Consider the following 27,845-nt stretch of genomic DNA (forward strand, 5'->3'; position numbering starts at 1 on the left):
CAAGCATCACTTACTCAGCAATAACTTGCTCATGGCCAATGAATTTGGGTTCCGCCTGAGCCACTCAGCTCCTGATCTCATTACACCCCTGGTTCAAACACAGACAAAAGAACTGATCGCGAGAGGTGAGGTGGCACTGACTGTCCTTGACATCAAGGCAGCATTTGACCAAGTATGGCATCAAGGACCCCCCCCCAGCAAAACTGGAGTCAATGGGAATCAGGGGGAAACTCTGTACTGGTTGGAGCCATACCTTATAGCAAAAGCTTAAGTACATAAAAGGGAAGAGAGTCACTGAAGTGAATGTTGGTCCCTTGGAAGATGAAACTGGTGAGTTAACAGTGGGGAACACAGAAATGGCAAAGATGCTAAATCAATACTTTGCCTCAGTATTCACGGTGGAGGGCACGAGTACCATTCCTATAGGAACTGGCAATTCAGAGGAAATAGAAAGGGAGGAACTTAGAACAATCAACATCAATAGGGAAACGGTACTCAACTATTGGCATTGAGGGCAGACAAGTCTCCTGGGCCGGATGGTCTACATCCTAGGGTGTTAAAGGAAGTGGCAGCAGAGATAGTGGATCCATTGGTTAGAATATTCCAAAATTCCCTGGACGTGGGAAAGGTTCCAGGGGATTGGAAAAATATTAACGTAACACCCTTATTCAAAAAGTGAGCGAGGCAGACTGTGGGAAATTACAGACCAGTTAGTTTAATATCTGTTGTTGGGAAATTATTTGAATGAATTTTCAAAGTCATATCAGCACATTTGGAAAGTCAAAATGTGATCCATCAGAGTAGCATGGTTTTATGAAAGGCAAATCGTGTTTGACTAATTTGCTAGAGTTCTTTGAAGATGTAACAAGCAAAGTGGATAATGGGAATCCTGTAGATGTCTTATTTCTGGACTTTTGGTAGGTCTTTGATGAGGTGCAGCACAGGTTAATTTACAAGGTTAATTTACAATTCACATGGGATTAGGGATAATTTATTAGCTTGCATAGAAGAATGGTTGACGGACAGAGAGTCGAGATAAATGGGTCTTTTTCTGCATCGCAAGATATAACTAATGGGGTGCCTCAGGGTTCGGTCCTTGGGCTCCAACTACTTGCAATCTATATAAATGACTTGGATACAGGGATAGAAGGTTCTATAATTAAATTTGCAGACAACACAAAAATAGGTGGGACAGTAAGTTGCAATGAGGAAATAAGAACTTTACAAATGGATATAGATAGGTTAGGAGAGTGGGCCAAAATGTGGCAGATGGAGTTCAACGTGGATAAGTGTGAGGTCATGCATTTTGGCCAGAAAATGGGAAGGCAAATTATCTAAATGGGGAGAGATTTCGGGGTATTCCATTGCAGAGGGATCTGGGGGGTTCTCTTTCATGAGTTACAGAAAACTAGCATGCAGGTACAGCAGGTAGAAAAGAAAGCGAATTGAACGTTGGCATGTATAATTGAAGGAAGAGTATAAAAGGTGAGGAAATGTTGTTGCAATTGTACAAGGCATTGGTGAGATCACACCAGGCGTATTGTGCACAATCTTGGTCCACTTATTTGAGGCAAGGTGTAGTGGCATTGGAGGCAATTCAGAGGAGATTCACTAGGTTTATTCCAGAGGTGGTGGGTTTGTCGTATGGAGAGAGATTGGACAGTTTAGGCCTATACTCTCTAGAGTTTAGAAGAATGAGGGGAGACAAAATTGAGGTATACAAGATGATAAAAGGTATGGATAAAGTAGACGTGGAGCGGATGCTTCCTCTTGTGGAGCATTCTAGAATGAGAGGTCAAAGTCCTGGGAAAAGAGGCAGCAAATTTAAAACAGAGTTGAGGAGAAACAACTTCTCCCAAAGGGTTGTGAATCTGTGGAATTCGCTACCTCAGAGTGCGGTGGGTGCAGGGACAGTGAATACATTTAAGTAGGAGTTCGACAGATTTTTAATTGGTAATGGGTTGAAGAGTTATGGAGAACGGACAGGATGGTGGATTAAGGCCATGATGAGATCAGCAATGATCATATGGCGGAGCAGACGTGATGGGCCAGATAGCCTAATTCTGCTCCCTTATCTTATGAACTTATACCTAACACAAAGGAAGATAGCTGTGGTGGTTGAATGTCAATTATCTCCGCTCCAGGACATCAAGCAGGAGTTCCTCAGGTTAGTGTCCTGCAGAACGTCTTCAGCTGCTTTATCAATGACCATCCTTCCATCACGAGGTCAGAAGTGGGGATATTCGTTGATAGTTCACAATGTTCAGCACCATTCCCTTGACTCCTCAAATACTGAAGCAGTCCATGCACAAATGTATTAGGACATGAACAATATCCAAGCTTGGGTTGACAAGATGGAAGTATTATTCATGCCAGTCAATAGCCATCTCCAACAAAAGATGATCTAACCATCACCACATGACATTCAATGGCATTACCATTGCTGAATTCCCCACTATCATCATCGGCGGCTACCATAGCAGGTCAAAAGCTAGGAATCCTGCGGTAACCTCCTGACTTCCGAAATGCCCACCATCTACAAGGCACAAGTCAGGAGCATAAAGGAATATTCTCCACTTGCCCAAGAGAGTGCAGCTGCAACAACTTTGAAGAAGTGAAACAGCATCCAGGACAAAGCAGCTTGCTTGATTGCTACACCTTCCACAAACATTCCATTTAAGCACTGAACAAGCTTTTTATGGTTCCCTTAATTATACACTTTGGCTCAAATTACCAGAAAAAACATTGTTGATAATTTTCTTGAGATGATCAGTTGGAATAGCAGAAATCGATTCACAGCTCTAACCTTTATCCAAGATATCCTACAAATAAACTTGAATGTCGGATTCAGCAATATGGTTGTCAAAATTTCCCTTTCATATGGTTAAAAAAAAGAAGTGTCATTAATTTACAGTAAAGACATTTATATAGAATTTACAGTGCAGAAGGAGGCCGTTCAGCCCATCGAGTCTGCACCGGCTCTTGGAAAGAGCACCCTACACAAGGTCAACACCGACCCACTTCCACCCTATCCCCCTGACCCAATAACCCCTCCCAACCTTTTTGGTCACTGAGGCCAATTTATCATGGCCAATCCACCTAACCTGCACATCTTTGGACTGTGGGAGGAAACCGGAGCACCCGGAGGAAACCCACGCACACACGGGGAGGACGTGCAGACTCCGCACAGACAGTGATCCAAGCCAGAATCGAACCTGGGACCCTGGAGCTGTGAAGCAATTGTGCTAACCACTGTGCTACCGTGCTGCCCCATTTTTAAAGTCGTTACACCAGATTGCCAGGTTCTACCCCTCCCCCTTTGACCGATTCTTATCAAGTCACATAGATTATCATAGAATTTATAGAAAACATAAACATAAAACAGTCTTGCCTACCTTTGCTTCTTCAGGCGGTGGTGGAGGGGGTATCTCCTCTTTGGGTGGTGGAGGTGGTGGTTGCGTTTTGGGGGCCTCATAAGGTGGAGCTGGTGGCAAAGGTGGCTGAGTAGTGTAAGAGGGTATGGTCTCATCTGGTGTTTGCTGCATGGAGTCACTGGTCTGAGTCACTTCTACACCCTGGCTCTGCTCCGGCTGGCCGCCATACGGTTTGCTTCCATGCTTCTGTAGGTTCTGCATGTGCTGCTGGTACCAATACTGTTGTTGCTGCTAAGAGAATGCAGATAATTCATATTTATGGTTCCAACTCAAGGGTCACAATTGAAAATTTGCTACTGGGTTGATGACCTATGCAATTGATCGTACAAAATATTCCAAAATTGTAATGTATATTACATCAAAGCAATTATTTTGCATCAAATTAATATACTCTCAGAGCTGGGAAATTCTAGAACCTCATAGCACCTATTTTAAACTTTTAAAAATAATACAATGATATTGCAAGTGAAATGTAAACATCAATACTGCACTTTATAAATTTTGTTTCCACTATCTTGTCCGCACTAAATTCCAGTGAGTCCCAGAACAGGCACAATAATTTCAAAATGTTATTATTTTGTTTACCCCACTGTATGGCTTGCTCAATGTATTATTTTGTAGCTCAAATCCTTTAGTCATCCGATTCCTTTTTCTGCTCCAGCATAAGATATTTACTTTGATCTAATATGACTGGCTATTCAGTCCGAACAACTTCTACAATCCAATTTGCCTGATCACTACCTAGACAAATGAAAGATCTGGAATCACAATATAACTTTCATGTCTTTGGCCAACTTTGCTCAAGCTACAACCTACAAGACAAATTTACAGAGCATTATAAAGATTTACAGTAATTGCAAATCTTCCTTAATGTTAAACACAACATTCTTCTTTGTTGACCATCAACATTAAACTGTCCCTTCAACACAACTCTTCTCATATTGCTATATCTTAAAGTTACCTTTATTGGCTTCAAGCTATCTACAGGTGTTTGTTAATACTGCCCAATAATGTACCGCTTAACTGCATTAGATCATCAGCCATTCAAGGAATTTCATGATTGGAAGGAAGGCTCGACAACTTCCTGAGAATCTCACTGGTCTGTTCCAAGAAGCAGAACAGCATAGTAAACAACCCTTGCAAACAGGCCCTTGCAAACAGAATGCCAAATCGTAATACATATTCCTCACAATTCCGAGAAACAGCTAGAAGAGCACAAAATATATTCTGTGCACCGTGAGCTACAAGCTTACAATAATCAAACAAATGTTTCATTTTACCATACTTCTGATCTACAAACCCGTGATTTAGTTATCAAATCCATGCATTCAAATAAAAACAGAAAATTCTGAAAATATTCAGCAGGGCAAGTAGCATCTGTGACTGTTAATATTTCAGGTTTATGACCATTCGTCAGAATCACCAATTGTGAAGAGAAGGAGATAAGGTTAATGTTTCAGGCTTCAGAAAGGCTAGGCTCTAAAGAAGGATAGCACTCTGTATGGTCAAGGCACTGACAAGCATTATCAAGTTGAATTTCCTGGATTTAACCCACTGACACCGAGTGGACAGCGATATATGCCCTCGTTAAGATGGTGTGTGACATGGGAGGGGAATGTGGCAATTGAATGTGTCCCCATACTATTGCTGCCCTTGTCTGCCCAAGTGCTAGAGTCTTCAAGTTTAGCAGGTGATGTCAAAGCTGTCTCGGTGAGTTGTTTTTAAGCATAGAATCATAGAATTTACAGTGCAAGAGGCCATTCGGTCCATCGGCATGTTCCAAATATTACACACAGTAAGCATGGCTATTGTGGAGGAAGTGAATACTTAAAGTAACGGGTGGGCTGCCAATAATGCAGATAGTGGATGGTGTTGAGCTTCTCAAGTTGTAACTACATCCATCCAGGCAACTGAACAGCAATCCATCACACTCTTGACAGGTTCCTGTTGATGGTGGGGAATCTTTGTAAGTTAGGAGCCCCCAGCCTCTAACCTGCTTTTGTTGTCACAGTATTTATGTGCTGGTTCCATTAAGTTTCTGGTCAATGGTGACCGTCCAGAACGCTGATTCGACAGCGGTAATTTCATTGCACGTCAAGGGTACGAGGTTAAACTCTCTCTTGCTGGAGGAACAGCAGTGGTCTAGTGATATTGCCAGTGGACTAGTAATGAGACCCCCAGGGTAATGCTCTGGGGACCCAAGTTTGAATCCCACCACAGGAGATAGCGATACTTAAATTCAATAATAATCTGGAATTAAAACTCTGACCATGAAACATTGTTGATTATCATAAAAAACAATCTGGTTCATTCATGTCCTTTGGGGAAGGAAATCTGCCACTCTTACCTCGTCTGATGTGATTTCAGACCCACAGCAAGGTGGTTGACTCTTAAATGACACTCAGATCAAGGGCAATTAGCCAATAATTGCTGGTTCAGACAATGATGCCCACATCCCCTGAACAAAATAAAAATGGCCATTTGCTGACACTTATCTGCCCAAGCCTGGAGATTGCATGGCTCTAGCTGCATACAACCTGGAGTAATTCAGTGACAGGTCCATGTTGGACCTTGTGTTGGAGGGATGGTCATTGTCGAAGCAACTGCAGATAATTGGATCAAGGACACTCATTTAAGAAGCATCCCCTTCAATGTCCTCAGCTGAGATGATTTGTCCCCAACTTCCATCTTCGCCAAGGACATTGGTTTAAGAAGCATCCGCAACAATGCCCTCGGCTGAGATGATTTGTCTCCAATACCCATCTCTTCCTTTGTGCTATGAATCTACCCACTTGAGTTTACCGTATTCCCCATTTACTTCAGTTTTACCCAGTTCCTTTGTGCTGAGGAATACTACCGGTCGAATACTACTTTAATGTCTAGTGTAACCACTTCATCCTTGCTCTTTCAACTCTTTCATCATATTTGGATCACAAGAAACATGAAATAGGAGTAGGCAACCAGGCCCTTCAAGCCTGGTCCGCCATTCAGTACGATCATGGTTGATCTCTGCCGGTCTCTACTCCTTTTCTGTGCCATTTCTACATAGCCCTCAATTCCTTGATTTAGAAAATATTTATACACCTCCACTTTAAATACTTCTACTGATCCAGCCTCCACCATCCTCCAGGGCAGAGAATTCCAGAGATTCACCACTGACTGCAAGAAGACATTTCTACACATCTCAGTTTTAAATGACCGGCCATTTATCTTATAGCTATGCCTCCTTGTTCGAGATTCTCCCACTTGTGAAAACATCTCACCGTCTACCCTGATAAGCCCCCTCAGGATCTACGTTTGAATAAGGTTACCCCTCATTCTTCTAAACTCCAAGGAATACAGAAACAGCCTATTTAATCTCCCACAACTCTCATCCCAGGAATTAGCCTGGCGAATCTCCTTTGGACTGCCTCCAGTGTTACTTTTAAAATCTATTTTTAGGGAACGGGACCAAAACTATGCGCAGTATTCTAGGTAAGGCCTCACCAACACCCTGTACAATTTCAACAAAAACTCTATTTTTAAACTCCAATCCCTTTGCAATAAAGGACAAAATGCTATTTGCCTTAACTACTTGTTGGACCGGCCTGCCAGCTTTTTGCGAATAAGGAATGAGAACATCCATATCCTTTTGTACTGCACCTGCAGTCTCTGTCCATTTAGATAATAACCTGCCTTTTGATTCTTCCTACACAAGTGCATAACCTCATACTTTCCTACATTAAACTCCATTTGCTAGTTTTCTGCTCAGTCACCCAATCTATCTATATCCCATTGCAGAATCACAATTTTCTCATCACAACATGCCCGTCCACCTATTTCCGTATCACCAGCAAATTTGGAAACTTTATATTCTGTTCCTTCCTCCAGGTCATTAAGGTAACAGTCAACAATTGCGGACCAAGTACTGATCCCTGCAGTACTAAACTAGTTACATCTTTCCACTCTGAAAAGGATCCATTTATTCCAACTCTGTTTTCTATGTGACAACCAGTTTTCGATCCATACTAACACGCTTCCTCCAATTCCATGGGCTTTTACTTTATGCACCAGACTCTTATGCGGCACCTTGTCAAAAGCATTTTGGAAACCTAAATACACTACATCTACAGGTTTCTCTCCATCTACTCTCCCGGTTACATCCTCAAAAGAATTCAAGTAAATTTGTTAAACATGATTTACCTTTCATAAACGCATGTTGACTAGGTTTAATTGTATTCAGCTTTCCTAAATGATTAACTATTTCCTCTTTGATTACTGACTCCAGCGTCTTGCCAGTGATGTTAAACTACCAGGTCTATAGTTCCCTGCCTTCTGTTTGAGCAAGGCTATTTTCCAATCTTCTTGTACCCTCCCGGAATTTAACGAGTAATTAAAAATTTCAACCAATGGGCCCATTATCTCTGCAGCCACTTCCATTAAAGTGTGCAGTTCATCGGATCCTAGCGGCTTGTCTGCCTTTAGCCCCTTGAATTTATCCCTTGCGATTGAGATTTTATTTGAAATCAGCCCATCTGATACCTCAGGGATGTTTGCAATGTCTTCCAGTTAACACTGATGCAAAAAATATATTTTGCATATCCGCCATTTCTTTGTTTGCTGCTATTAATTCACAGCCTTGTTTAGCAGAGGTCCCACATTTACCTTAGCCGCCCACTTCCTATTTATAAATAGAAACTCTTGCTGTTTGTTTTTATACTGCATGCAAGTTCTCTCTCAAAATTCATTTTCTTCCTTATGAGCTTTAGTTTTTTTGTTGCTAAATTCGAAAAACTTCCCAGTCCTCTGGTCTACTACTATCCCATGCCATTTTGTATATCCTGCTTTTCAATTTAACAATATACTTGACCTCCTTTGTTAACCATGGATTTTGCCTCTTCCTCGTGGAATCCCTTTCTTTGATTGGGATAAACGGCTGCTGAGTATTATGGACCGGCTGTTTGAAAATCTGCCACTGCTCATCGATTGGCCTGTATCTTATACCCAGTTCACTTTAGAGAATTCCTCCCTCATACTATAATAGCTCTTATTTATGTTGAAGACACTGGTTATGAATCTATGGTGCTAACCAACAAATTGTATCTGCAATTCTATCATATTGTGGTCACTACCCCCTAGAGGATCCTTAACCACAAGATTATTTATTAATCCTTCATTACATCAAATCTAAAATAGCCTGTTCCCAGGTAGGTTCCACAACGTACTACTCTAAAAAGCAATCCCTGAAGCACAAATTATTCTTCTACGCTACATGCTAGTTTGGTTTGTCAATTAATATGCAGATTAAAATCTCCCATGATAATTGCAGTCTCCTTTAAACAGGCCCTTGATATTTCCCCATTTATGCACTGGCCATTCAAGTAGTCATATTTTGGGGGTTTTCAGACGACTCCCACCCTGGTTTTCCTTCTCCTGCTATTCATTAAAAAATATATATATATTTTTAGAATACCCAATTCTTTTAGTTCCAATTAAGGAGCAATTTAGCGTGGCCAATTCATCTACCCTGCACAGCTTTGGGCTGTGGGGGTGTGAGACCCACGCAGACGGGGGAAAATGGTGTAAACTCCACAGACAGTGACCCGGAGCCGGGATCGAACCTGGGTCCTCAGGCAGCAGTGCTAACCACTGAGCCTCCCCTCTTCCCCTGCTATTCAGGATTTCAACCCAAACCGATTCTACATCAGTATCCACTGCCTTTAAATCACAACTCAGCACTGCTCTGAACCTTCCTTAATTAACAATGTCACCCCACCTCCTTTCTCCTTCGGCTTGTTTTTTTTGGAACATTGTATTTCCTGGAATGTTGAGCACCCAGTCCTGGTCACCCTGCAACCATGTTTCTGTAATAACCAATACATCATACTCATATGTTGCAATCTGTACTATCAACTCAGCTATCGTGTTGCAAATTCTTCGTGCATTCAGATAAAGAACATTTAGCTTTGATTTTTTATAGTTATTTACAACTCTAGATTTGCTCTGTGTTGCATATTGTTTATGTTTCCTGCCCCGGCCTGTCGCACTACGACAGCCAAGATCCCCCTCACTACCCTGTCCCACCGCTCACTCATACACCCCTGATTTTTTTAAACCTTCCATTCTTCCATTTCTAGTTAGGGCTCTTGTACGAGTCCTTGGTGCATTGTAATGTTCATATAATCTGTCGCTACCTGTTTTCCGTTGACACTCAGACTGATCACCAACCTGTACTCCTACCTTTAACCTCCTAATTTTACAAGCAACTGAACCCTCACCTCCACTCTTTCGTTCAAAGCTCTCTTTATTTCCCTAGTTATACGGTCCACAGGAATACTGGTCCCAGCATGGTTCAGATATAGACCGTCCCAAAGGTACAGCCCCCACTTACCCCAGTACTGATGCAGAAGTCCCAGGAATCAATACCCACTTCTCTTTCACTAGTCTTTGAGCCACATATTCATGTCTTTAATTTTACATACCCTATGCCAATTTGCACATGGCTCAGGTAATAATTCAGAGATCCTAACTTTGGAAGTTTGTTCTTTAATTTAGTGTCTAACTCCTCAAACTGCCGACACAGAACCTCAATCCCCATTCTACCTATGTCGTTGGTGCCTACATGGACCATGACCGCTGGATCCTCCCACTGTAAGTTCCATTCCAGTCCAGAGCAGATTTCCCAAACCCTTGCACCAGGCATTCAACAGTCTTCGAGATTCTCAATCCTGGCTAGAGAAGTATCTATTCCCCTGACTATATGATCCCCAACTACAACTACATTTGACTTTTCTCCCCCCACTTGAACAGCTCCCTGAACCACAGTGCCATGGTCAGATTGCTCATCCTCCCTACAATGCCCTCTCTCATCCACTCAAGGAGCAGGAATCTCATATTGGACAGGGACAAGGGTTAAGGCTCTTGCAGTGCTATCATTTGGATCCCTCTACCTGTCTCACTTGCAGTCACACCCTCCTGTCCCTGACCATTGACAGATTTTAAGGCAGTAATCTAAGGGGTGTGACTGCCTCATGAAACACTCTATCCAGGTAACTCTCCCCCTCCCTGATGTGTCTCAATGTCTGAGGCTCATATTCCAGCTCATTAACCCTGAGCCGAAGTTCCTCGAGCAACCAACATTTGCTACAGACATGGTTGCCATGACCACAATGGGTTCCATCTCCCATGGAACCAGCTCCCACATATTGCAGCTACAACACATCGCCTGGCCTATTTTGTTCAATTAGAATTTATTTAATTTAGAATTTCAATTTGTTTTTATCCATACCACTAATCTTTACTTCCTGCAATTTGTTTTCCTACCAGGCATTCGCTTGCAAAGTCAGAAAGAGAGAAGCAAGAAACTCACCTACTAGTCACTTACCTGCGATATCACACAGACGTGTTCACTCTATACTGTACTGCAACTCCTACCCTGGCCCACAACTGCCCCCACTGACCCAATCAGCTGCTTCATCTTGCCCACGTTGCTTTCTGAATCCTGATGCCACTTTAGGAGCTCCGCCTCTCCATTCAGTGAATGCGGCTCTTTCTAAGGTTTTCCCACCGCTCCCACCAGGTTCGAGCTCTCTCCGGCACTCTGTGCCTCTGGATCTCACTGTGCACTTTTTAAAGTTTTCCTGCCACTCCGATCAACTGCTCCCCACCAGCTTCATTCTCTCTCTGACCTCCGGTACTGTACCTCTGGCAATCGCAACGCAGCTTTTTCAAATTTCCCTGCCACTCCGATCAGCTGCTCCCCGCCTGTGTGTGTCGACTGGAAGACTTTAATAATATTGAGTTCTATGCATTGGACAATTTAAGGATTAAAGGCCTGGAGTTAGAGCGTGTTTGACTGCCATGGTAATATATATTTTTTGAAGAATTCTGTTTTGCAGGGCCTCTGCGTTTTTAGCAGCCAGAAGATGAAATTGACAAGGAATGTTTTTCAGTCTAGATTAACGAACTGTAGTTTGACTGGGAAAGTTTCCGGCGAGTTAATGTGGTTTCCATTTGGAAAAGATAATTTGTTTTTCAGCTTCAGATGAGATGATTGCTGGGTGGAGCCAAGGAAGGCAGAGCCATTTTGAGAAGCTCTGGAGAGGGCCAGTTTTTTGGAGAAGGCTGTGGAGAGAGGCAAAGTTGGTGGAGAAACTTTGGAGAGGAGTTGAATTCTGATCTGCCTGATGCTGAGTGCACAATTCTCCCACAGTAAGATAGATTCAGAGATGTGTGTTTCTTTTCTTGGACACTTAAGTCCCCCATCCAGAATACATATGAGCCCTTCTACTCCAAGCTTCCTCCAAGTGTTGTTCAACTTGGATGAGTGTTTACTCATCAGTGAGGGAAGCCGGAGGTGGTAATTAGCAGGTTTCCTTGCCCATGTTTGATCTTATTCCATGAGGATTCACGGGTTCAGAGTCAGGGCCACTTCCACCCAATTATATACCACTGTGCTGCCATCTTGGTAGGGTCTGTTCTGCTCCTGTGATGAGACATGCTCATGAATGATGATGGAGGAATCTGGAACCTTAGTAGATCATAGAATTTACAGTGCAGAAGGAAGCCATTTGGCCCATCGAGTCTGCACCAGCCCTTGGAAAGAGCACCCTACCTAAGCCCACGCCTCCACCCCATCCCCGTAACCCAGTAACCCCCCCACCTAACCTTAAGGGCAATTTAGCATAGCCAATCCACCTAACCTGCACATCTTTGGACTGTGGGAAACCGGAACACCTGGAGGAAACCCACGCAGACACGGGGAGAACACATAAGACTCCGCACAGTGACCTAAGCCGGGAATTGAACCTGGGACCCTGGAGCTGTGAAGCAACTACGCTAACCACTGTGCTACCGTGCCGCCCCTTACTTCCGACCATGATTCTGTGAGCAGGCTGTTGCTTCCTTAGTCTGTGAAACCATTACGATCCAGCTAATATTACTACTGGACAGTCAGATCCCAGAACGGAACTCTGGCTCAATAGATCATAAGTTTTATTTTTTTGTTTAGAGATGCAGATGAGAGTGTTACAGGACTGCAGATTGACCTTTAACAAATAAACAAATAAAATATTTATTAACAAGCAAAGATTAACTATAATGCATTACTCCTTCACTCCCACTAAACCTTCACAGATACACAGAGATCTAGAAGGATTACACAGATTACAAAATATCTTGTACTATAGTGTTTTCAGGAAGTACACAGTCCATGTAAATCAATAGACAAAATGTGGTCAGATACGCCAACCTCTGAAACCAAGTAACAGATGCCACCCAATTCAATTTCTGTGAGTTTCTCATCCCCCAGATGCGCATCACACTATGAGCCAACTGGTCTCACTGGAACTCGATGACTTCCACACGAGGGTTTCCACACGAGGGTTTCCAATCACCACCCTTGAAGAGCACATTTTGAAATCTTCTCCCACACAACACTTTCAGATGCCTTCGCCAAGGATCTACATGCAAGATTTAAACCTCTCCTTTCAGTATACCTTTACCTTATATATAATATAATAATAATCTTTATTGTCACAAGTAGGCTTACATTAACACTGCAATGAAGTTACTGTGAAAAGCCCCTAGTCGCCACATTCCGGCACCTGTTCGGGCACAGAGAGAATTCAGAATGTCCAAATTACCTAACAACACGTCTTGTGGGAGCAAATCGGAGCACCAGGAGAACGTGAAGACCCCACACAGGCAGTGAGCCAAGCCGGGAATAAAACCTGGGTCCCTGGAGCTGTGAAGCAACAGTGCTACCTACCCACTGTGCTGCTTGTATTCCAGCTTCTACGTAATCTCTCAGGTACCCAGCCATACCAACAGAACAGTACTGCTTTATAGGCTGGATTAAGGTGTCACCATCCTTCGGATTACTTCAGATGTCTGGCTTCGCATTAGCTGACTTCACCAGTTCTGCATCTTGCAGCTCTATCTTTAACTGGAAACCTCTCCCCCTTTCTTTTAAAGTGAACAGCACCTTGTTCAGAATCCTGTTCTTTGTCATAGAATCATAGTGCAGAAAGAGGCCATTCGGCCCATCGAGTCTGTACCGACCCTCTGAAAGAGCACCCTACCTAGGCCCACTTCTCGCCCCATCCTCATAACCCTACCTAGGGGCAATTTAGCATGGCAAATCCACCTAACCTGCACATCTTTGAACAGTGGGAGGAAACTATGGCACCGAGAGGAAATCCGTGCAGACAGGGGGAGAATGTTAATTGCAGTGTTAATGTAAGCCTACTTGTGACAATAAAGCCTACTTGTGACAATAAAGATTATAAAAAATATATAATGTGCAACCTCCACACAGTCACCCAAGGTCGGAATACAACCCCGGTCCCTGGTGCTGTGAGACAGCAGTGCTAACCACTGTGTCCCCATGCTGCCCCTGTCCCTTTAACATCAGTCTTCCTCGGGCTTTCTTTTCATCCCCAGGTTTTATGAACTGTTCTTTAGCTTCTGGAACTTGCTCTCTGCCCTTACTCCATTGCCCTGCCTCGCTCGCAGTTCCCGCGAGATCGGCTTTCTTAGGTACTTGGTGCCAACTGAACCACAATTGCTTATACATTTTAGTATGAGCCCCTGGTTACAGTTCAACAGCTTAGTTTTTTTTTTAACCTCTAATTGCTTTTATGTTGTAAGCTTTTAATTACGATGCAAGCACGGTTTAAAGTGAAACCAAAATGCAAAGACATGTAGGCACCTTTCTTTAATATGAACTAAATAAAATTTTTACTCTTTCTTAGCACACAAGCACAGAAACACAAATTAAGCATAAAATTAAACTCAAACCTTTTTCTAAACCCACTATACAAATATAAATTGTTTAAATCAGCTCTATTTCCTAATGGAAACAGCTCTCCAAACTTTGTCACAATCGCCAGATTAGTGAGGAACACTGCAGGATCACGCGAGCTGGGTGTGCTCTTGCTGTGCCCAAATCTGATCTTTAGTTTGAAGCAGGGTAGTCTGTCTGCTCTTTCTTTCTTGTGCCAGTTTTATACAATTAAATACTTTATCATGCAATTTCCGAGCAATTAAGAATCACATTGGTACAGGACTAGAGTCACTTATCAACCAGATCAGCTATGAATGGCATGTTTCCTTCCCAGAAGTGCAGAAGTGAACCGAATAGATTTTTATGACACCCTGACACAGCTTTATTTACCTTTTATTGATGCCAGCTTTTTACAGTCACTTTTTAAATTGATATCAGCTTTTTATTCTAGTGCTTTTTTTAAGCCAAATTCAAATTTACAAACAGCCATGGTTAGATTGTAACCAACTCTGGATCAATCTGGTAATGTACCCAATGTGTTACTGCATCCAGTAGAATCAGGTGTTTTAGTCATGAATACATGGCTGTAATGTATTACTACTAGCCCACCTCTCTTAGTAACTTGATGCTGTTTTCCAAAGGTTACTGAATATTCACAATATTATATTCATGGCATAAAAAAAGATTTTATACATAGGAAGAGGAAAAACGTAACGATTGAAATACATGGATACATATTAATGTGCTGTTTCTCAGTGCTAATAACAATGATATAATTCTACCCATGTCTATATATTATTCCTCCCAATTTCACAGCAAAGTCAACAGCTTACACTCAAAGGAACTTTAGTACCCATGGTCTATAAGTAATAGGGCTGATGGAGACAAAATGGACCCTGTATACAACTAAGCGATTCATACGATAGTTCCCAATAGCTATTTTTATTCATGCAACAAACTATTTAGTTGTTCTTGGTATTTGAAATAAATTGAGAATGCCCTGAATCAAAAGCATTTACGAAACAAGTGAATATTTGAAGAAAGATACAATGTAGAACAGGACTCAAAATTTCAATCTTCACCTTCCTGTTATCTGTGAGGTTGTGACAACATAAATATTTCACTGCTCAACTTTAGTTCAACACTGACTTCAATGGAAAGGCCTTGAGAATCAAAGCCTTCCACGTGAAAAGATCTGGTTTCTAATTCAGATGCCCCCTTACAAAATAGGATCCCTGTTAGATTCAGGAGCCAGCATTCCAAAATATTGTGCCTTTTAAAATGTCCGAAAGTGCTTTACAGCCAATAAATTTCTCAAAATGTAGTCACTGCTGTAATGTAAAAAAAATGCAGCAACTAGTTTGCCCAATAAATCTATCAAACATCGAGAGGAACCAGATGATCTGTTTCAGTGATGTTGGTTAAGAGATAAAAGTTGGCCAGGGCAGAGAGAGAACTCTCCTTCTCTTTGGGAAGTACAATGGAATCTTTTAGGTCCATCTGGCAGGAGAGACAGGGTATTGGTTTAATATCGTAATAGGAAGACAGCACTTCCAACAGTACAGCACTCATGTCAGTGTGGAACCTAAACCTCCATTGGTTTACAAAAAATGTCTATTGTTCCATCAGAGCTGGGCCACCTGCTGTGCTTCTAGAAAAATAAATTAAAAATGCTATTTGAAGATTTGTTATGTGCTCTCCTTTGTTTTAGTTAGAAAATTATATTTTTTTAAATGTAGCCTGTTGACAAGTTTAACCCTTAATTTGTTTAAACTTTAGGGATACAGCACCAATTCCCACAGCATCAAAAAATGAAAAGCTTCAGTCTCTGGGAAGCTATTCGCAAAGACTCTGAAGATGCAATTTCTCTTCCAGCTCATTTCAGAGCTCCAACTCCACTGCCTTTGGGGAGAACAGTATGAGGCGGTTCTTGGATGGGTTTGAGTTCTCTATGTTGGAGGAGGAGAGGGTGCAGGGATTGGGGCCCCGATTGGGCTGAGGGAGGTGATGGGTGGCGCAGGATCGATGCAGGCAGGGAAGGACCCGGGGTCGGACTGGTTCCCAGCAGAGTTTTAGAAGATGTTTGGTGCGTAGTTGGGACCTCTGCTAGCGGAGATGCACAACCAGGCGAGTGGAAGGGGGATTCTTCCCGCCCCATCCCACCATTGTCGCAGGCATCCATTTTGCGGATTTTAAAGAATGATAAGGACCCAGAGCAGTGTACCACCCAATATCGCTGTTTAATGTGGAAGCAAAGTTGTTAGCTAAGGTATTTACGTTGCAGATAGAGGATTGTGTGCGGAGGGTGATATGGGAGGACTAGACGGGGTTTGTAAAGAGGTGGCAGTCAGCGAATGTGCGCAGGCTGCTTGATGTCATTATGATGCCCTCAGAGGGGCAGGTGGGAGAAGTTGTGGTGGCAATTGACTTGGAAAAGACTTTTGATCTGGTGGGAGTGAGCATATTTGTTGGTGCAGGATCAGTTCAGGTTTTGGCCAGTGTTCGTGGATTGGGTTCAGTTGCTGTACAGGGAGCCGATGGTTAGTGTCCAGACGAATAGGACGAGGTCAGGGCACAGCAGGGGGCGAGGCGGGGGAGCCGCTTTCCTCGTTGCATTCTGCTTTGGTGATAGAGCCGTAGTCAATGGCACTTAGCGCGTTGTGGGGTTGGAGGAGGATTGAGCAGGGTGGGATGAGATCTGAGGGAATATGGGCGGTTCTCGGGGTATAAATTGAACATGGGAAAAGCAAGGTGTTCCCGATTAATGCCAGAGGGCAGGAGTGGCGAAGAGGGGAGTTGCCTTTCCAGGTTGTGGGGGCGGGTTTTCAGGATCTATGAATTCAGGTGGCGCGGAGCTAGGCACAGCTGCAAATTGAATTTGGCATGATTGGTGGAGGGAATGAAGACTGACTTTTAAGAGGTGGGATGCGTTGCCGCTGTCACAGGCTGGGCGCGTGCAGATTGTTAAAATGATGGTGCTGCCCAGGTTCTTGTTTGTGTTCCAGAACCTCCCCATCTTTATTCCCAAGTGGACGGCACGGTGGCTTGCACTGCGCCTCATGGCGCCGAGGTCCCGGGTTTGATCCCAGCCCCAGGTCACTGTCCATGTAGAGTTTGCACATTCTCCCCATGCCTGCGTGGGTCTCATCCTCACAACCCAAAGTGCAGAGTAGGTGGATTGGCCACGCTAAATTGTCCCTTAATTGGAAAAATAAATAATTGGGTACTTTAAATGGTACCCAATTATTGTGTAACATTGCGTGAGCCCGGTGGCGGTTCCAACTTTGCGGGTTTGGAACCAGTGCAGGCAACACTTCGGGTTAGAGGGCATGTCGTTGTGGGCACTGATATGTGACAATCACAGGGTTGTGCCGGCGGGACTGGATGTGAGATTCCAGGGGTGGCGGCAGGTGGGGACAGAGTACTTTAGGGATTTGTTTACAGGGGATAGGTTTGCAAGTGTGGAAGAGTTGAAAGAAATGGAGGAGTTGCTCAAGGGGAATGGCTTCAGGAACCTGCAGGGGAGGGACTTTGTGAGGAGGGAGCAGCCACCTTTGGTTCTGCAAAACAAGCTGTTGTTGGAGGATGGCATTGGGGAGGGGAGACTTCTAGACATTTACCGAGAGTTGATGGAGTGGGAGGGTGGACCGTTGGAGATCAAACAGAAATGGGAGGAGTTGGGTGGGGAGGTGAGAGTCATGGAACGAATGCCTGTGGAGGGCGAATGCATCCTCGTCGTGTGCAAGGTTAAGCTTCACCCAGTTTAAGGCAGTGCATAGGGCTCACAGGTTGGTTGTGAGGATGAGCTGTTTTTTAAAAAAAATTGGAGTAGAGGATAGGCGTGGGCAGTATGCGAAGGGTCCGCAAATCACGTTCACATGTTCTGGGCATGTCGAAAGTTTTTTTTTAAAATTAGTGTACTCAATTCTTTTTTTTTCCAATTAAGGGCCAATTTAGAGTGGCCAATCCACCTAACCTGTACATCTGTGTGTTGTGGGAGTGAAACCCACGCGGACATGGGGAGAATGTGCAAACTCCACACGGACAGTGACCAGGATTCGAACCCGGGCCCTCAGTGGTGTAGGCAGCAGTGCTAACCACTGTGCCATGTGCCGCCTGGGGCATGTCCAAAGTTGAGGGGGTTCTCGGAGACATGTCTGAGATTCTTGTGGGGGGGTGGGGGGAGGGTTTGACCCCGAGTCTGGAGTGGTAATATTTGGCGTGACGAAGATCTGGTAGGTGGGGAGAGGCCGATGTATTATTGACCTTTGCCTTCCTGATAGCCTGGAGACTAATCTTGTGCTGGTGGGACTTGGAGCCGCCGAAGGCGAGGATGTGGGTGAGTGACCTGCATCTGGAGAAGGTCAAGTTTGCCTTCCAGGGGATGGAGGAGGCATTCACCTTGAGGTGGAAACCGTTTATCGATTCCTCCAGGGGGAATTAAGGTGTCAGCAGGGGGGGGGGGGTCTTCTGGTATTTTTATGTAAAATGCCAAGTGCCTTTAATATAAATATATATTTTTTAATACACATATGGTGTGTGGCAGAATTTGGCTCTAACTCCATCTACAAGTTTGCCGATGACACGACCGTTGTGGGTCAGATCTCAAACATTGGTGAGTCAGAGTACAGGAGGGAGATAGAGAACCTAGTGACATGGTGCAATGACAACAACCTCTCCCTCAATGTCAGCAAAATGAAGGAGCTGGTAATAACAATAATAATAATCTTTATGGTCAAAAGTAGGCTTCCATTAACACTGCAATGAAGTTACTGTGAAAATCCCCTAGTCGCTACACTACGGTGCCTGCTCGGGTACACTGAGGGAGAATTCAGAATGTCCAAATTACCTAACAGCACGTCTTTCAGGACATGTGGGAGGAAACCGGAGCACCCGGAGGAAACCCACGCAGACACAGGGAGAACGTGCAGATTTCGCACAGACTGTGACCCAAGCGGCAATTGAACCTGGTACCCTGGCGCTGTGAAGCAACAGTGCTAACCACTGTGCCACACACTGACTTCAGGAAACACACCCCTATCTGTATCAATGGTGCGGAGGTGGAAATGATTGACAGCTTCAATTTCTAGGTGTACACATCACCAACAATCTGTCCTGGTCCACCCACATCGATGCTATGACCAAGAAAGCACAACAGCGCTTTCAGGAAACTAAGGAAATTCGGCATTCCCCATTGAGTCCAATTTTTTCAGACGCACTACAGAAAGCATCCTATCTGGCTGCATTACAGCTTGGTCCAAGACCGTAAGAAACTACAGAGAGTCATGAACACAGCCCAGTCCATCACACAAACCCAGCCCAGTCCATCACACAAACCCACCTCCCATCCATTAACTCTGTCCACACCGCTACCTTGGGAAAGCGGGCAGCATAATCAAAGACCCCTCCCACCCGGGTTATTCTCTCTTCCAACCTGTTCCATCGGGCAGAAGATACAGAAGTCTGAGAACACGGACCACAGATTAAAAAAGTTTCTTCCCCGCTGTTGCCAGACTCCTGCATGGACCTTTTACAGACCAAACTGATCTCTCGACACATCTTCTCTACTGTTGTAGCACTATACTCCATATGCTTCACCCGATATCTATATCTATGTATTTACATTGCGTATTTATCGTACGTCCTATGTTTTTCATATATGGAGTGATCTGCTTCGAAAGTACACAGAATACCTTTCACTGTACATCTGTACACGTGACAATAAATCTAATTCTAAATGAATGAGGCCGACGTTTGCCTAATAAGTCTCTCAAATGGTTAAGCCTTGTCTTCACATAAAGAATAGCCTCCATCGTGATGTGTTGTCCTACCACAGTGTTAACTAAGATAGATTTTGAACATATCTCGCAACTGAAGACTGGGCATCCATGAGGCATTGTGGGCCATCAGCGGCAGCAGAACTGGAATCAACCACAATCTGTAACCTCATGGTTCGGCATATCCCCCGCTCTACCAATACTACCAAGCCAGGGGGTCAACCCTAGTTCAAGGAAGAGTGCAAGAGGGCATGCCAGGACCAGTGGTATTTGGTGATATGCATGTACACATCAATGTATATAGTTGTTTATCAATGTATATAGTTAACGGTATGACCTTCGACCTGCAGATGGTGATAGAGATCTACCATGTGACTTGAGACTCCACCAGTTGGTAAGTCGTACAAGAGGCTAGTCGCACTCAATACCTCCAGGCGAATTCACTGAATTCATTTAGTAGCCATCGTTTGTATTATAGTTCGTTGGTTATCTTTCCACGTGTTTGTTAATAAATCAACTTTCTAGTAAAGAACTAGATGTTCTGTGTACATCATTACCACGGTCATAAACAGAACACAACAAAGTAGACATATCTAAAAAATGAGGTGTCAACCCGTTGAAGGTGCAACATGGGAGTACTTGCGTGCCAAACACCATAAGCAATAGACTGAGATAATTCCACAATCAATGTATCAAATCTGAACTCTGCAGTCCTGCGACATCCAGTCGTGAATAGTGGTGGCAATTTACAAATCAATGGAGGAGACGACTCCAAAAATATCCCCATCTTCAAAGACATAGGAGTCCAGCACATCTGTGCTAAAATAAGGCTGACGCATTTGGAACAATCTTCAGCCAGAAGTGGCAAGTAGCTGATCCATCCCAGCCTTCTCCATGGTCCTCAGCATCAGAGATGCTAGTCTTCAGCCAATTTGATTCATCCCACGTGCTATCAAGAAATGGCTAAAGACAATGGATACTGCAACGGCTATGGTCCCTGACAAAATTCCGGTAATATTCGAAAAGACTGGCACACCATAACTTGCTTTGCTCCTAGCCAAGCTGTTTCAGCACAGCGACAATACTGGGATCTACCCGGCAATGTGGAAAATTAACCAGGTTATGTCCCGTAAACAAGAAATCAGACAAAGCTAATTACCACCCCATCAGTCTACCCTCGATCATTAGTAAAGTGATCGAAGGTGTTATCAACAGTGCTATCAAGTTGCACTTACTCAACAATAACCTACTTGCAGATGCTCAGTTTGGGTTCCCCCAGGGTCACTCTTCCAATATCATTACAGCCTTGGTTCAAACATGGACAAAAGGGTTGAATTCCAGAGGTGAGGTGAGAGTGATTGCCCTTTACATCAAGGCACCATTTGACCAAATATGGCATCAAGGAGCCCTAGCAAAACTGGAGTTGATGAGAATCAGGGGGGAAACTTTCCACCAGTTGGAATTATACCTAACACAAAGGAACATGGTTGTGGTTATTGGAGGTTTCAGGACACCACAGAAAGAGTTCTAGCAGGTTCGTGTCCCAGGCCCAACCATCTTCAGCTGCTTCATCAATGACCTTCCTTCCATCATCAGGTCAGAAGTGGGATGTTCGCTGTTGATTACACAGCGTTCAGCACCATTTGCGATTCCTCAGATACTGAAGCACTTCCTCTTCAAATGTAGCAACAACTGGACAATATCCAGGCTTGGGTTGATAAAACGAAACAGACATTCGTGCCACACAAGTGTCAGGCAATGACCATCTCCAGCAAGTGAGAATCTAACTATCGTTCCTGGACACTCAATGGCATTACCATCACTGAATTTCCCAATATCACCATCCTGTGGTTGACCATTGACCAGAAGCTGAAATGGACTAGTCATACTGTGGCTACAAAAGCAGGTCAGAGGCTAAGAATCCAGCTGCAGCAGTGCTTACCATCTAAAAGATGTACTGCAGAAATTCACCAAGGCTCCTTAGACAGCACCTTCTAAACCCCAGATAGTTACCATCTAGTAGGACAAGAGGAGCTGATACATGAGAACACCACCACCTGGAAGTTCCCATCAAAATCACTCATCATCCCGACTTGGAAATACATCTGGAACTTCCTCCTTAATAGCACTGTGGGGTTACCTACACAGGGGCTACAGTGGTCCAAGAAGGCAACTTACCACCAACTTCTCAAAGGCAATTAGCGAAGGGCAATAAATGCTGGCCTAGCCGAGACACACACATCCCTTATGTAAATTTTTTAAAGCTTTAACATACTATTGGATCATTAAGTGGAGAAAGCAGCTTTTCCAATGCACCATCTTGTTCAGAGTGCGAACATACTTTATCTACACTAGTGTCGCTCGGTGCATTAGCCACTAGCCACACATGGCGAATTGGAAATCCAGATATGGCAAATTCAATTTCTGATTAATAAATAAAAATGATGGGACGCTGTTGTTGGGCATAGCATTTGATCTTTAACCTTTATGTGCATTATTGGCAAAATGTGCGATTGCTTTTTAATAATGTGTTACTTCATTGCTTGCCACATGGTGATAGGTATTTGTTATGGAAATATGCAGACATGAAGTACTGTACAAAGGCAAGTAGTTAAAACAACATCACTGTATCTACACACTTGTAGCTCATTCACATTTTCTGATGGACAAAAAGATTTATTAGAGGATGTCTTACACTTACTTGATAGGAGCCATTTTCTGCTTTGGAGAAATCGCTAGACTTCTTGTCACCAGATGCCGTCACACTGCTTGCTGTCGCTGACTGAAATACACAGGAAACTTGGAATGTGAATACAGTAGAGCTTTCACTAGTGCAGCTTAAACGTGTACAGGTATTTTGAAAGTAATTTTGAAAGTAACATTAACAATGATTCTCTCACAACAGACTAACAGGAAAATTTAAAACAAAGAATTATCCCATTTTTCAAGTATAATATAAAATCATTATTGCACCATTTTTTTTGGAAATCAAAGGTTATCTTAAACCAGTTCTGATAAACAGTCATCTGACCTGAAATGTTAACTTTATTTCTCTTCACAGATACTGCTTGACCTCAGTATTTCTTGCATTGTATTAAATCCCAGAATTATCCTTATAAAATCTTTTACATGAAATTCTTCTATTAACTAAATAATTTGCTTCAATGCTAGAGTGAAGTTATTAACTCCAACTCCTCTGAAAATATATTCCATTTTATCATTGTTCGGAATTAGGGAAATTAATGAGGTTAACAGTGACCTTGGGATTAAAACAAAATAACAGACAAGTAACAAGAGTAAGAGGCATCTAGAGACAGGTGCAAATGGCCATATCAGAAATCTTGATTGATTGATTAATTGATATTTACTGTCACATGTACCGAAGTACAGTGAAAGTATTTTTCTGCGGCCAAGGGAACGTACACAGTACGTACATAGTAGATAAAAGAATAATCGACAGAGTACATTGACAATAGTACATTAACAAATAGTGATTGGTTACAGTGCGAAACAAGGGCCAAACAAGAGCAGCATAGGGCGCCATGAATAGTGTTCTTACAGGGAACAGATCAGTCCAAGGGAGAGTTGTTGAGGAGTCTGGTAGCTGTGGGGAAGAAGCTGTTCCTATTTCTGGATGTACGGGTCTTCAGGCTTCTGCTTGATAGAAGGGTCTGGAAGAGGGCAAAGCCTGGGTGCGAGGGGTCTGACAATGCTGTCTGCCTTTCTGAGGCAGCAGGAGGTGTATACAGAATCAATGGGAGGTTGGCAAGCTTGTGTGATGCGTTGGGCTGAGTTCACCACACTCTGCAGTTCCTTGCGATCTTGGGCCGAGCAGTTGCCATATCAAGCTGTAATGCAGCCGGATAGGATGCTCTTTATGGCTAATCTGTAGAAGTTTGTGAGAGTCGATGCAGATATGCCGAATTTCTTTAGCTTCCGTAGGAAGTAGAGACATTGTTGGACTTTTTTGACTGTTGTTTAGCAGAGATCAGTGGAGCTACACAAATGAAATGAAAATGAACTGAAAATCGCTTATTGTCACAAGTAGGCTTCAAATGAAGTTACTGTGAAAAGCCCCTAGTCGCCACATTCTCCCCTGTTCGGGGAGGCTGGTACGGGAATTGAACCGTGCTGCTGGCCTGCCTTGGTCTGCTTTCAAAGCCAGCGATTTAACTTCAAACGGCAAGGAATTTGCAAAATGCAGAAAGCGAATCCACAGGATGGGATATCAAAGAGATTGAAATGTATAACTGCTCACACCCACGTTGGGGAAGCAGGCTAGTTATCCATCCATCAGTCAGACAGCCCAGTTCCATCTAACAGGTAGGGTCACAGCAGATTACAGATAATCTCCTCTAAAAGACGTTTTATGCCTTTGTTGAACCAGGAAGAGACGTTTCCAAGACTTGGATCACCCAAGTGGTATTTTGTGGGGGCTATTAGCTGGATTTGATCGATGTAGAGTTACCAAAATTAGATGTTGCTTAGGGAAAGGGGTGCCTCAGTGAGTTCAGTAAATGTGGGTATATTTTGGAAACAAGAGGCAACTTCAGATAAAACAGGGTGCTTAGTTATTCATATGCTTAAGGGTCATTTTGCATATTAGTCTCTTGTTGTGTGTTTTTTTTCTTGTACTTCATTAAATATTCTTTATTGTTTAGTCCACGACTGCTCTGGTTCCTCACTGGGTTGTACATTGCTCCTCACATTATTCCAAACAAATATTCACTACTAAGAATCAGTGTTTCAAGTTATCGTTCGATGTTTTGAGACACTCTTACAAATAACATCAGCTGGGTTCTTAACAATCACCTTATCATTAGTTGATTCTGATGGGAAAGCATGTGTCATTTGAGGCCAAGACTATCGTAGTGGATAATGGAGGGAGATATGTGATGGTGAGTGGTAGGTTGCAAGGGACGTGGGTGGTGTTGGTAAATGTATACGCCCCGAACTGGGATGATGCTGGATTCATGAAGCGCATGTTGGGGCGCATTCCGGACCTGGAGGTAGGAGGACTGATAATGGGAGGGGACTTCAATACAGTGCTGGATCCAGCACTGGACCGCTCCAGATCAAGGACGGGAAAGAGGCCGGCGGCAGCCAAGGTGCTCAGGGGGTTTAGGATCAGATGGGGGGAGTGGACCCAAGGAGGTTTGCAAGACCGCAGGCCAGGGAATTTTCTTTCTATTCCCGCGTGCACAAGGCCTACCTCGGATAGACTTCTTTGTTCCGGGCGGGGTGCTCATCCCGAGGGTGGAGGGGACGGAGTATTCGGCCATAGCTGTTTCGGACCATGCCCCGCACTGGGTGGAAATGGGGCTGGGAGAGGAGAGGGACCAACGCCTGCTGTGGCGGCTGGACGTGGGACTGCTGGCAGATGAGGTGGTGTGTGGGAAGGTGAGGGGGTGTATCGAAAGGTACTTGGAGGCCAACGACAACGGGGAGGTACGAGTGGGGGTGGTATGGGAGGCGTTGAAGGCGGTGATCAGGGGAGAGCTAATCTCCATCAGGGCTCATAGGGAGAAGACAGAGGGCATGGAAAGGGAGAGGTTAGTGGGGGAGATTTTGCGAGTGGACAGGAGATACACAGAGGCTCCGGAGGAAAGATTACTTGGGGAAAGGCGACGGCTCCAGATGGAGTTTGGCCTGGTGACCACGGGGAAGGCGGAGGCACAGTGGAGGAAGGCGCAGGGGGCGACCTACGAGTACGGGGAAAAGGCCAGTCGGATGCTGGCACACCAGCTCCGTAAGAGGATGGCAACGAGGGAAATAGGGGGAATCAAAGATGGAGGGGGAGCCACGGTTCAGAGTGCAACGGAAATAAACAAGGTATTCAAGGCCTTCTATGAAGAGCTGTACAGATCCCAGCCCCCAGGGGGGGGACGAGGGGATGAGACGATTCCTAGACCAACTGCGGTTCCCAAGGGTGGAGGAGCAAGAGGCGGCTGGTTTGGGGGCACCAATCGGGTTGGAGGAGCTGAGTAAGGGTTTGGGGAATATGCAGGCGCGGAAGGCCCCGGGTCCGGACAGGTTCCCGGTGGAGTTCTATAGAAAGTATGTGGACCTGTTGGCCCCGCTACTAGTGAGGATCTTTAACGAGGCAAGAGAGGAGGGGACCCTGCCCCCGACAATGTCGGAGGTGACAATTTTCTTGATTCTGAAGCGAGACAAGGACCCACTGCAATGTGGATCGTACAGGCCGATTTCGCTCCTCAATGTGGACGCTAAGTTATTGGCAAAAGTGCTGGCCATGAGGATTGAGGACTGTCCCAGGGGTGATTCATGAGGACCAGACGGGATTCGTAAAGGGCAGGCAATTAAATACTAATGTGCGGCGGCTCTTAAACATGATAATGATGACATCGGAGGAGGGAGAGGCGGAGATAGTGGCAGCTATGGACGCGGAAAAGGCCTTTGACCGAGTAGAGTGGGAGTACCTCTGGGAGGTGTTGCGTAGGTTTGGGTTTGGGGGAGGGTTTATTAGCTGGGTTAAGCTCCTTTACAGCGCCCCGGTGGCGAGTGTGGTGACGAACCGGCGGAGGTCGGAGTACTTTTGGCTGTACTGAGGAACGAGGCAGGGTGCCCCCTGTCGTTTGCATTGGCGATCGAACCCTTGGCCATATCACTGAGGGAGTCTAATAAATTGAGGGGGGTGGTCCGCGGATGACCTGCTGCTGTACGTGACGGACCCAATGGAGGGGATGGTGGAGGTCATGCAGACTCTGAGGGAGTTTGGGGAGTTCTCGGGCTATAAGCTCAATGTAGGGAAGAGTGAGCTTTTTGTATTACAGGCAGGGGACCAAGAAAGAGGGATAGGAGACCTACCGCTGAGGAGGGCGGTGGGGAGTTTTCGGTATCTGGGGATCCAGATAGCCAGGGGTTGGGGGCCCTCCACAAATTGAATCTGACGAGGTTGGTGGACCAAATGGAGGTGGACTTCAAAAGATGGGACATGTTGCCGGGTAGAGTGCAGTCGGTCAAAATGGTGGTCCTTCCGAGGTTTTTGTTTTGTGTTTCAGTGCCTTCCCATCGTGATCACCAAGGGCTCTTTCAAGAGAGTAGGTAGGAGTATTATGGGGTTTGTGTGGGCGAATAAGACCCCAAGGGTAAGGAGAGGGTTCCTGGACGCAGTAGGGACCGAGGAGGGCTGGCGCTGCCAAACCTAGGGAGCTACTACTGGGCAGCAAATGTGGCGATGATCCGCAAGTTGGTTATGGAGGGAGAGGGGGCGGCATGGAAGAGGATGGAGATGGCGTCCTGTAAAGGAACGAGCTTGGGGGCGTTTGTGACGGCACCGCTGCCGTTCTCGCCATCAAAGTATACCACGAGCCCGGTGATGGCAGCAACGTTAAGGATCTGGGGCCAGTGGAGACGGCACAGGGGTGTAGTGGGAGCCTCGGTGTGGTCCCCGATCAGGGGTAACCACCGGTTTGTCCCGGGGAAGATGGACGGGGGGGGTTCCAGGGCTGGCATCGGGCGGGGATTAGAAGAATGGGGGACCTGTTCATTGACGGGACATTTGCGAGCCTAGGCGCACTGGAGGAGAAGTTTGAGTTACCCCTGGAAATGCATTTAGATATATGCAGGTGAGGGCTTTTGTGAGGCGACAGGTCAGGGAATTCCCGTTAGTCCCGGCACATGAAATTCAAGACAGGGTGATCTCGGGTGTATGGGTCGGGGAGGGCACGGTTTCGGCAATACACCAAGAGATGAAAGAAGAGGGGGAAGCCCTAGCAGAAGAGTTGAAGGGTAAATGGGAAGAGGAGCTGGGGGAGGAGATCGAGAAAGGTTTGTGGGCTGAGGCCCTGGGTAGGGTTAATTCCTCCTCCTCATGTGCCAGGCTCAGCCTGATACAATTTAAGGTGG

General features: G+C 44.8%; 1 protein-coding gene across 3 annotated transcripts in view; it reads right to left on the bottom strand.

Annotated features, from left to right (window-relative positions):
- The window catches only part of ylpm1 (YLP motif containing 1), a 155,579-nt gene that overhangs the window by 102,880 nt on the left and 24,854 nt on the right, over positions 1-27,845 (bottom strand). For 2 of the 3 annotated variants that reach the window (XM_072493217.1, XM_072493202.1), the window contains exons 2-3: positions 22,678-22,758; positions 3,396-3,665 (exon numbers count right to left, since the gene is read on the bottom strand). In XM_072493217.1, coding sequence (XP_072349318.1) covers positions 3,396-3,665; positions 22,678-22,758 — 351 coding nt within the window. The remainder of the gene's footprint in view (positions 1-3,395; positions 3,666-22,677; positions 22,759-27,845) is intronic. The other variant, XM_072493210.1, reaches the window with a different exon arrangement.

Source organism: Scyliorhinus torazame, chromosome 2 (assembly GCF_047496885.1).
Source record: "Scyliorhinus torazame isolate Kashiwa2021f chromosome 2, sScyTor2.1, whole genome shotgun sequence".
Taxonomy (NCBI): Eukaryota; Metazoa; Chordata; class Chondrichthyes; order Carcharhiniformes; family Scyliorhinidae; genus Scyliorhinus; species Scyliorhinus torazame.